At 37.4% G+C, this 11,670-nt stretch overlaps 1 protein-coding gene and 1 long non-coding RNA gene across 2 annotated transcripts in view; one reads left to right on the forward strand and one right to left on the reverse strand.

The window, feature by feature from the left end:
• The first annotated feature begins 1,075 nt into the window (after positions 1-1,075).
• On the forward strand, positions 1,076-3,468 carry LOC106965006 (uncharacterized). The gene is made up of 2 exons (XR_001428536.1): positions 1,076-2,026; positions 2,955-3,468. It is a non-coding gene; the product is annotated as an uncharacterized LOC106965006 (long non-coding RNA).
• Positions 3,469-5,331: 1,863 nt separating this feature from the next.
• Positions 5,332-11,670, reverse strand: part of plvapa (plasmalemma vesicle associated protein a) — a 12,477-nt gene continuing 6,138 nt past the window's right edge. Inside the window, exons 2-6 of the mRNA XM_015060867.1 lie at positions 9,991-10,051; positions 9,145-9,866; positions 7,663-8,449; positions 7,109-7,163; positions 5,332-6,809 (exon numbers count right to left, since the gene is read on the reverse strand). Of these exons, the coding sequence (XP_014916353.1) occupies positions 6,776-6,809; positions 7,109-7,163; positions 7,663-8,449; positions 9,145-9,866; positions 9,991-10,051 (1,659 nt within the window). The 3' untranslated portion in view covers positions 5,332-6,775. The remainder of the gene's footprint in view (positions 6,810-7,108; positions 7,164-7,662; positions 8,450-9,144; positions 9,867-9,990; positions 10,052-11,670) is intronic.

Genomic DNA, 11,670 nt, shown 5'->3' on the forward strand with positions numbered 1-11,670 from the left:
TAAATAAATAAAAACATTTCTAATTTACAGGAAAATACCAGCAGTTGTGGTTGTCAGAATTTGACCGTATAAATAAATATGGTCAATAAATAAAATAAATTCTGTAAATTAAAGACATTTTTTTTCTTTTACAGTGTATCTGAACATTATAGGCATAGCTGATGATACCATAAGCCTCTTCAACATCTGGTCCTTTAAAGGCAGCACAGAATGTCTGTAATTATCGTATTCACATTGTTAATGCACTTTAATCATGCACTGCGTCCTGTGAACTGGTCATGTAAAGGCACATGACCTGTTCACAGGACGGTCATGTATGTATACATGTCACATGCATCTAAAATGTGAAAATAAACTACAATGAAACATTTCTCCACATTATTTCCATCATGTTGTTGAAAAGCCACTGTTATAGCAACATACAGCTATGGCCACTAGATGGCAGGGGTGAGTGGTTTATTTCTTAATTCTTTCAGGAAAACTTGATAGCGTCTCAACCACATTATTAAGGCACACTGGTTTCATTCCTGCTAAAGTCAAGCAGCTCGTCACACCAGCAAAATTACCTCCACAAAATGACCATATATGAGGAAACTGCAACCTGTCAAAGTGGTCCAGAGAGCCAACACAGAGCTATGGTGCTGGATAAATCTGATTATACTGGAAACCCTGATCCCTGATTCAGAAAAAGACATACGTCAGAGCACAAACAATACTGTGTGTCTGAGGTCAAAGTGCATGACAAGTTTCAATTCTTCCTAAAAAGACAAACAAGTACAAAGAAGACAGTAAAAGTCAAAGAAGGGAGTTTCACATTATACAATAGACTAATTCATGCGTAAGACAATTGTGAGAGCTTATCAGAAGGAAAAGTAAAATAGATGATTTTAAATAATTCCATATCAAAAAACTGGTGAGTGAGTTTCGACCTCTCACAAATAATATTTTATTATCTGTACAGGAAACTGCTGTAGATATGATTTTCCAATAGGACATTATCAATTTGTGGGAGTTATGATGAGGAAAACACCAGAAGCTTTCAGTTCACTTCTCTCTAAAGACAATGATTTTTTTATATACATTTTTCTTCTTCTGGAGAACAAGAAGAAAAAATCTTGCATAAAACCAATTCTTTCTCCATAGATATTAAATATTTTTTTATTGCTGTGTAAAGTACATTAACTTTCAATATAAATAACAAACATCATTCTAATTGTTTACACTGGTATGTAGGATCTCATATTTTTTGTCTTTTAAAGTGTTTTGAATTTATTTGCAGCTGAGCATTTTTTCAACTTCTTGTCCACATTGAATTCTGAAATTCACATTAATTTTAAAGTAGTACCAAACTTCCTTGTGTTATTCCTATCACTTGATCTTAAGACAAAGAACTTTTGTTAGTTAATTGGCAACAACCTCTTTCTAGCTTCAAATATAACAAATAGAATTTTGAAATCCTATCTAAGGAATCTTGTTCCTTAGTTTCAAGATTTTTATTGAATAAACAATTTGCATGTTCTTTAACACTCACTTTATATAAAGGTTTCGTTTGCATTACGAACAAATGCTTAATGTTGGTTTAATAACCAACAACACATTTATAAAAAAATAAAACATTGTGTTTTGGATGGATTCTAGAGCAGTCTGTGAAATACAAGAATCTTTGTGAATAGCTATCTAAAGTCTTTTTTATTATTATTTTTATTGACGCTACATCAGCCTCTGTCTTCAGCAATGTTTTCATGCTAATCTTGTTGGACCAAAGGGCTCGCCTCCAGGATGGATGGTTTTTTTACTCACACTTCTGTCTGGTTGGAAAGTTTTCTTGTTTTTCTGCAGCCTTGCAGTTCATTCCTGCAGATCTCCAATTCCCCACCTGGCTAACTCATTCATTAGCATCTTGGCAGTTGTTCTGTGGCCTTTTGATACTTTTCTCTCTAGTTTTATATCTAGGGTCTTCAGATCTCTGCCAGGTTTACTTTGTAACAGGTCTCCATGGTGCTGCTTGATGATCCTTCTGATTCCAGTAAGAACAGCTTGACATCTTTGTTTTGTTTCGTTTTTGACTTGAGTCTTTCGAAGCCAACGCCTCCAAACATAACAAAGTTCCTACACTTCGTGTTCATTAGAAGAAAATCATGTGTTTTGAGTAGATTTATCAAGCCTGGAGCTTCACAAAGTCAAGTGTTGTCATTGAATAACATTTGTTTGTGCTGCTGCTCAACAAAAATATCAGATTTGATATTTTTGGGCAATCGTTTCAACATTTTTCAATACATATATAATTCAGTAATTCAAACCCATGACCTTTTCATAAGGGGAATGAAAACATTTGTGTCCATATTTCACAACTTGAACTCAGGGTGAAGCAGCTGATACGTCCACTCTGTAAAATAGAGTGGACGTATCAGGTTAATGGTTAAGGTTAATGATATAAATACCGTCGCTTTTCCTCTTGTAGACGTATTGCTCCATCTAGAAGTCGAGGTTCATGCCTCCCAGGCATGAACAAATTCATAATTTGTATTTTTGAATGATGAACCTAAAATGTTGTTTTAACAATTCATAAGCAACTCAAAAGCTGCTTCCCTAATGTCTTTCCTGATGTGCTTCCTCATTGTTACAAACCAGCAACCTGTCCAAGTGTCTGCATTTATAGAAGTGATCACACCTACTAAGAATCATTGATGCATTTAATTCCCAGGACCTGATTAGTCTGATTATACTGATGCTGTGATTTGTTGAACATTCAGAACATTTTTCTGTGCAAAACCTCCAGTGAATAACTCCTGTTGGTGTATCATTAACATCTGGAAGGGTTGCTGTAGTTTGTTAGGATGACCTAATGATGTTAGTTGAAGTTTCAGCTTCTTGGCTAAAAGAAGCTGAAACTATGAAAATCAGATGTCTTTTGAAGCAGCTAATTTGCTCTTTGTTTTTCTCTTTGAGAACAGCTTCATCTGTAGAGGTCATGGTGGAGGTCACGGTTACTCTCAGCCCCGCCCATCCACAGCTTGTCCATCGTTAGTGGTCTCCAGGACTATCTTCCACCCTCATCTATTGGACTGGACATCGGCATGATTGTGAGAGTCCCAGCAGAGAGGAAATGCAATTATGAGTCCAAATAACATGTGAACATTCGGAGCCTCTGAAAAAGAGGCAGCAGTCCTTCAACCCCAGATTAGGAAGGAGGTCGTAATCATAACCATCCGTTCAATATCCTGCCAAAGGAAGAGGAGGGTGGCAGCCAGGCAGACTGCTGCACAATAGACCCGACTCTTCATCAGTGCCTTGGGCTCAACATCTCCAAATCCTTCAGAAGACCATTTACTCTTACAGAAACCCACACTGGTTACCCCCATAAAGAGACTGCCACTTTAAGACAAAGAAAAACTAATTCCTAATACTGAATAATTGTGATTCAGGCCATTTGGTGCCGTTATCTATAATCTAAAATCAATCATATTCAGAAGCTGTTTTCTAGGGGCTGCAACTAACAATTATTTTAGTAATCAATTAATCTACTGACGATTAATCAATTTAATTGAATAAAGGAAATCGGCACATTCTGCAGATTCTTCAATAAAACTTTACAATATCAGAAATGCATTAAATATGCAAATACAATTCCTTTCTTAAATAAGAAAATAAACATTTTATTGCCTAAAAATATCTTTAGTGAATGCTTGTCTTTAGTGGTCATTTGTACCAAAGAATGCATCTGCAGCTATAAATCCTCCTTTTTTTCATTTTTTAATTAATACATTCTTCCAGTATCAACATGTGAACAGTTCAGCTCTTTCTGAATGACTTAACAGCAGTATGGCTGATCTGGTCATCAGTTTTGGTTTTACCAATTCAAAATTGGACAAGAGAAGCTCCAACATAATTGGAGATTATGTTTTTTTTTTTTTTTACAGAATTTGATGAAGTTAAATTACGCCTCTTAATGAGCTCTAAGTAGAACTTAGTGATAAAGTTTTTTTTTCTGTTAAAAGCAAAATGTACACACTTTTGAACAGTTTAGGTTTGATTGCTGCTCTCAGTGTGTTGTTTTTTCAGCAAATGGCCTTTTTGTTGTATGTTTACTCCAGCTAACAATGAATCGATTACTAAATTACTTGACGATTATGTCAGTACTCGATTAATCAAGATTAATCCGATGAATCATTTCAGCCCTTATGTTTTCCTTATTTTTTCTTGATTCATAGGTTGCATTATTACTAGTTTGTAAACATAACTAAAAATTTAACTCAAACTGATAAGTTAGCATTTATGTACTTCTTTCACTTATTGTTCCCTGCTGGATTAAAACAATAATTACTCATAATCCTTGCTGTTCATCCACAGAGAATGCTGACATGTGAGGAGCTGTCTGGGATCCTGAGATAAGCCGACAGGAAGTATGCTTACTCAGATGAACATCATGGTGACAGTGGAAATTATCTGAATACATGTTTTATCTGAGTCTTTAATAAGATGACTCCCAAAGCATCCACCCAGTTGACCTTTATTATCCTCACAGCTACTCCTCCAACGAGCTGCACATCCCAAATGTGGAAAAAACTGTTTCTTCTAAACAAAGGATATCCTTTGGACAGGGCAGAGCTGTCCTCATACGGACGGACAACTATAGAAATGGGCTTTGGTGCAACCAACATGTTTATCTGTTCATCTACCTCCTTTTTTTAATCCAAAGGTTATGGGCTTGTGAAGTCATCATAATTAGGGTTGATAGAATTATGTCCTCAAAATTTAAAAAAAAAAAAAACTCCCTCATATTTCATGTGAAGACCACACAAAACATGACAATCAAATATTGAATGAGTAAAATATGACAAATGTCAGCTGCCTTTCATTTCTGAATAACCTGGGAGACGTTTAGTGCCTCCATCTGGGCGATAGGAACCAGATCTTTAGGCAGAGAAGAACTGTGGAGCTGTTTTTGGAGCCTGCACGTACGCGACACTGTGAGCAAAGGTTCCCCTCATCCGTCTGCCTCTGTCTGCTGACAGGTTGGCAGGTAAACATAAACACAGTGGAAGGATTAAACCTCGCTGCCAGTAACCGTGGCAGCAGGGGCCACGGAGTCACTTCGCAGACAATTAGCTACACAATAGGTGACGCAAAAAGGGACAAACAGTGATTTCCAGGTCTGAGTGGGGTAATAGTTTAAATAGCTTTGTTTACAAAGGCATGCTTTTGTTCTGACAGACAGATAGACATCTGGAGGCTCAGGTGCTCGGGTGGGGAAAGGGCAGCCACCGGTTTGCTGTTAAAGACACGACCTAAATGGGATGTATGTATAAATATTTCAAATTAATAGCCATATGAGGTCTGAAGCAAAAGTTTAATAATGTTCAACACTTGGTTGGTTTTGTTTCTTTAACAATGTAATTGGAAATACTAGAAAAGAGTGCAGAATACTGACATTTTGTCAAGTAAAAGTACAAAAATATGGGCCAGTGGTGAGCGTGGCTTTTAGATCCAGAAATGCTTCCTTGTTCAGAGCACACTGTTAAAAAAACAGAGCATTTTAGTTTTGTCCACAGGTGCTCTAGGTGCACATCCCTGCCATCAAATAGTTTATTTTCATATATTTACAAAAAAAAAATGCTGAGAATGACATGTTGAATATGTGTGACACAATTTTCAGGGTAAAAGAGCTAAGCAGCTTTCAAATAAATTTCAGTAGATGAATATTAAAGACATAACTGGGGAACTATGTATTGTACATTATATTTTTTTTATATTCACACAGTGCCTTGCAAAAGTGTTCATATGTCTTGAGGTTTTCAACACAGTTCTATGAGAGATATCCACAAAAATTAAAGGATAACTGTGAAATAAAGGGGAATGTTACATGGTTTTCAAAATGAAATCGTTAACAAATAGAAATCTGAGAAATGTGGTGTGCAGTGCATTCTGCCCCCTTTACGAGGATGACCTTAAATAAACTGAAATCAATTGCTTTCAAAAGCGCTTTAACTAGTAAATGGACTGCAGAATGGGATGAAGGCTTGCATATCGCATCATATTAAAGAAACAGTTACATGATGAAGGTGCTTGTTGCTGTTTTCTTATACAGCGAATCGGGACTTTGACTGGATGCTAGTTAAAATGACAGGGTTTTATCCCTTTACTTAAAGGTTTCTCATTATAATGTTGAAAATCTGCACAAAAAAAAAAGAAATAAAAAGCATCTACATATTTTTTGTTTAACTTATCTGCCACTGCACCCAAGCACCTAAACTCCAAAAGCAAAGAAAGAAAAATTAAGCATTCTTTGCTCATTTGCGCCCATTTAAACCACAGATGTTCAACCATACAGAATCTGTTTTAATTAGAGGAACTGCCGATAATTTCAGTGACAAGAAGTGAAGAAACTGACAGTGATAAACCCAAAAAGATGGGTATGCCTGTAATGGCAGAGAAAGATGGTGCATCGCTCCAAAGGGGATAAATACTAAATTAATTCATGTTTTCAGATTTTCATTTGGAGAACAAATTAAAAACCATGCATCATTTTCCTTCCGCTCCAAAACAATCTCAACTTTGTGTTGCTCTATCACATGACGTCCCAACAAAATATAAAATACATGGAAGTTTGTGATTATTACATGACTAAAAATGTGGGAAATATTAAAAAAAAGCATTTTGCTAGTCATTGTACATGAGCTCAAAATGAGAAACCTGCATAATCCCTGTTGTAAATTCCTTCCACGAGCTTTCGCATCTAAATATTTACTTCATCTCCACGTGTATTTCCTTTGGTTTAACCCAACATTCTGGATAGATCTTGTTTCTCCCTGAGAGGAAAACACAAAGAGAAAAAGTGAATTAGTGGTTGTTATTGTTGATGATGTGAGGAGGAAGAGGGTCAGGCTCTCATGCTAACATGCCTGGTCCATCTTCACAAAGTTGGTGACACTGTACCGTCTCATGTTTATTTAAAGAATACACTGTATATTTTATTTATGATTTGTTTTCCTTTCTTTTTTTTTTTACACTCACAATATTCTCCAAAAGCCCTTAAATAAATAATGAAAAAGTCAGCAGCAAAATTCAGTTAAATTTGCCCCCTTTGTGACAGAATGCTGATACTCACTGTGGGGCAGGGGGGTTGACAAAGCGCTGCAGGTCCTGAATGTGCTTGGCAATGACTAATGGTCAAACAGAGAAAGAAAAATGATGTGTCATTATCATTAAACATAAATGCTCCAGGTTGTTATGAGCATTGTGATGTTAAAGTGTGAATAGAACATGTTGTAAATCATCTGTGTATTCCAAATAGTAATGGTTTTGAAGGGACCAATGGTATTATTTATAATTTGGACTTAATTGATACAAGGAAGGGTTATGGAAAGAGGGGAGTTCATCCTTATTTACATGTAGATTCTGTCTCAGGAAGTCAGAGCCGGGTTTAAAGCTACTGCAAAAATAAAATGAGATGGGATGAATTTCTGATTACACCCAGTTTAAGAACCCGAGAAGGTTGGGTTAAAAATCAGAATGTGACTGTGAAGACTGTTGCCATGGAGACCATCAGAGGAACTGTTCTTCTGAACATCCAAAATGTTTACATATAAAATACTCCTGAAAATGGATCACAAAATGAACAGATATAACCAAAACATAACATTTTGGGGGGGTTGGTCTTACCTGAACCACCCGCCTGTCCGCTTGTTCTTCCTCCACCAAACACAGACCCGGTTCCAACATTCCCACTTCCAGTAGGTGGTTTCCCTGGCACACTTCCTGTCTTACTTTGCCCTGAGTTGCTGCTCCCAAGACCAAAATCAATCCAAGGTAAAGATGGTGATGAACTGACTTTACCAGCTGAACTGCCAGAGCCACTCGACACAGATGACGATGCCAACCCGTAGCCTGCTGAGCTTTTCCCCCCTGAAGCTGGACTGTTTAAACCCGTCCCAGCCGAACCTTGGTTTAGTCTGGATCCCAAAGGCCCAACTGACGACCCAAAGGATGGCAGGTTTCTCCCACTCTCTGCTGGTTTGTCTGGTTGTGTCCCGCTTGAGCCAAGAGTTGACCCAAACGATCCCGGGCCTGAGGGTCTGTTAATTCCTGAACCAACGCTCATGCTTGGATTTAACCTGGGTTGCTGGAGGGTTGAACTTATTAAGCCTGTTCCAGCTGATCCCTGCTGATTAAATGTTGACCCAGTGTTACTGAGGCTTGATCTTGAACCATAGGATAAGAAGGTTGAACTTGCTGAGCTTGCTCCTGTGGATCCAGCCCTATTGAGTCCTGACCCAGCACTACTCTGGCTTGAACTTGACCCAGCTGTTCCTGTTCTACTTTGACCTAAACTGGAAGAACTGGAAAGGGAATAGCTGGAACCACCACCGTCTGTCAAGCCAGTTCCGAATAGGTTCTGTATGGTCGACGGTGAGCCCGGGCCTCCTCCTAGGTATCCACCAAATGCATTCTGAAATAAAAAGACAGCAGCAAATGAAAGTGCCCATCAAAACAATGCAGGGACAACAATAATGGCAACAGGTTCAGCTCTCTGTTTCATCAAACATGGAGTCCTTCAGCTGTTCTTACACAACATTTAGCAGCTTCAGCTCTCTGTGCTCCCTCTGTTCCCTCTGTTTTAATATATCTCAAAAGACAATTCTACAACACTTATGAAGAGCATGAAACTCAGCTAGGGCGGTCATTGTCTTCCTACATTGTCTTGGATTCTCCGATAACTGATTTTTTTGCTTGTTTAGAATAGTTTCCAACCTTTACTTCCTGTTCACTACAGCCATGCGCAGCATCAACATCTGATTAAATAACTGCGTAGCTTGATTGATTCACTCCAAACCACCTGATGGAAACAAGCTTAATTTCTCTTTCTTTCTTTCTTTCTTTCTTTCTTTCTTTCCTTTTATTTTTACAACATTTAAAAAGTTTGCTCAGAATTTGCACGACAATTGGGTGGAAATAGAATATAGCTAAGGGGATATTGTGTAAATGTTCCTTGTAATTATTTACATCAATCTCTGCTCTGGGTTTTGAATGTAGTCAATAAAATAATCCATTGTAGAGATTATATTTTCAAATGATTTGTGTTCTTCACTGTATTTTGTGTAAAGTCAGGAGGAATCTAAAAGACTCCTCAGTGGTGATTCTTACCCTTGCCATGCATGATGTGTTGAGTTGCATTAATTTGCCTTTCAGGTCATCCATAACTAAGTCTTTGTACTTCAGTTTCTGAAGATGGAGATTATTTTCACTAGTCAGCTTCATCTTGTCCATCAGCAGTCTCTCCTTCTCCTGATCGTGTTTCCGCTGAAGCTCTTCTCTGCTGCGTTTGTGCTGCTCCATAATGCCCGTGCGATTTTGGGTGAGTTCGCGATAGTCCTCAGAAAGCCTCCAGTTCTCTGCCTTTAGGCGGGTGTTCTCGATCTGCATGTCTGACACCTGCTCTCCAACCACGTTCAGATAGTGCTGCAGCTTGTTCTCCACGTCACGGGACAGGCTGGTGCAGTTGGTGTGGATCTGCTCCAGGTGCTCCTTCTGTTTTGCGCAGGTGAGCTGGAACGCGATGTGCTTAGGGAATAGAGATTCGATCTTCTCCAGGAAAGCCTTAGAAACGTCGGAGACAGGAGCCAGCAACTGGGAAAACTCGTTCTTAGCGTTTTGCTTGAAGACGTCCAGCTCTTTTTCCAGAATGGATTTTTCTTTCCTGAGAAGGATAGCTTCCAGGAGCTGGTTGTCCCTCTCTTTAGCAATCTGTTCCTTTTCCAGAGTCATTGACCTCATTGTTGCAGTAAAGTTGGAATCCAAAAACTGAAGTCTAATTTTCATTTGCTCAGTCAGCAGCCCACAGTTACAGTCCCCAGCAGGCTGGGCAGCTTTAAACACAAAATATCAGTGAATAAAGGCAGCTACTGTTTCAAATGCATACAGATATTACAGAGATTAGAGTGTTTTGGGTTTGAATAAAACATTTTGAGTTTGAATAAGTATTATACTTACTCATAGGGCGGCTTGTCATACATGTCATTCTGCATTTCATCAGCTCCATTTCGTAATGTTTCTGTTTAAACAGTAAGAAAAAAAAAACATTAGTCTCTCATTCTGTGAAGGATTGTCATTGAAATATAATGAGGATGTTGGGATGTTTTTTTTCTTCTCTTTTTGAGATTGTTGCGGCCCAAAATATTTTGCGGCACGTTTTTCAAAATGTTACAGTCAAAGTTGAAATTTTTTCTTTAATGTCACAGTTTGATGTCACAAAGGTGATTTTGCTGAACTTAAACATCCACAAAACAGACAGGATTTAACATAATTAGTAACTAAAATGCAAAGACTATTTCCAAGTACCTTCTTGAAATTTTACCTTAATACAAATAAAATCAGGTCCTGAGGAATTGTCAAAGTGCAAAAGAGGAATCCCATATCTCATGTTCGATAATACTTTATTTGAAAGGTTGTGCATAAGACTGACATGACACTGTCATAATTATGACATAACACCTGTTATGAACATGAAGGAGTCTTCATGAATGACTGTTGTCATGAAGGTCATTCAGTAAATAATTATACTTTTAATGCAAAGGTGCAATAAAAGTCCATTAACAGTACCATCTTTAAATTATTTAGTAAATAATGACACTTTTAATGGACTTTTAATTCAACTTTTAAAGCAACTTTGCATTAAAGTGTCATTATTTACTGAATGATCTTCATGACAACAGTCATAAACATTCATAGAGTCCTTCGTGTTCATGACTGTTATGTCATGTTTATGACAGTGTCATGTCAATCTTATCCACAACCCTTCAAATAAAGTGTGACCAACTGTTCAACACTACAAACACTACATGTATTTACAAACTGCAAATACATGTAACACATGTATAATACATTGCAATGCACCTAAAGTTAAATTAAAGTTAATTCAATAATAGGAATCAATTTAGCATAAAATTAAATACAAACATTGTTTGAAAAAAAGAGAGGAACAAAAGTTGATAAAAGCCATTTATACCATAAACTCTATTGAAACGAATGACTTTTTTACTTTAAAGTGAAAGCCACTGATTTGTAAAAATCAGCTGAAAGGAAATCCTCAAGCTCATGATGGTAGATTTGAGTCAAAAAATCAGGACATATTTAAGGCCATTTCAAAGAATGATAGAAGGCATTCACATCATTTTTTTTTTTGCACACTGGATCTGATCTTGTGAATTACATTTTTTTTATCTTCTCTTCTACAAACAACTCAAAAAAAATATTCAGCTGGATGAAAAGTTCAGTTCCCCTAAACACAATATTGAGTAACACACACAAACATCTACAGAAACATGGAAAAATAATTGCATTTCCACTTTTATGTTGTTGTTTGTGCGTAGATGTGTGGCTACGCCTCTACACGTTCCTAATTTTGGAACACCTTCTGTTTCCTCAGTGTGTATATTTAAACTCTGTAGAAACAGCTCTCAGTGGAGCTGACAAAAAAATAAATACATCAACCAATAAGTCACAGTAGTCAGACTGACAAACAGAGGAACAGTCTACATGTGGAATCAGCTCACAATAGAACGTAAGATGCATTTAACCGGGGCTGGACATGGCATGTGGGAAACCCCACCACCTTCCTACCTCAGCCCAAAATTCCTGTGTGCCAAATGCATTAAAAGTATATGTGAAATA

Source organism: Poecilia latipinna, unplaced genomic scaffold, assembly GCF_001443285.1.
Source record: "Poecilia latipinna isolate Pla-1442-1.1 unplaced genomic scaffold, P_latipinna-1.0 Scaffold1750, whole genome shotgun sequence".
NCBI lineage: Eukaryota > Metazoa > Chordata > Actinopteri > Cyprinodontiformes > Poeciliidae > Poecilia > Poecilia latipinna.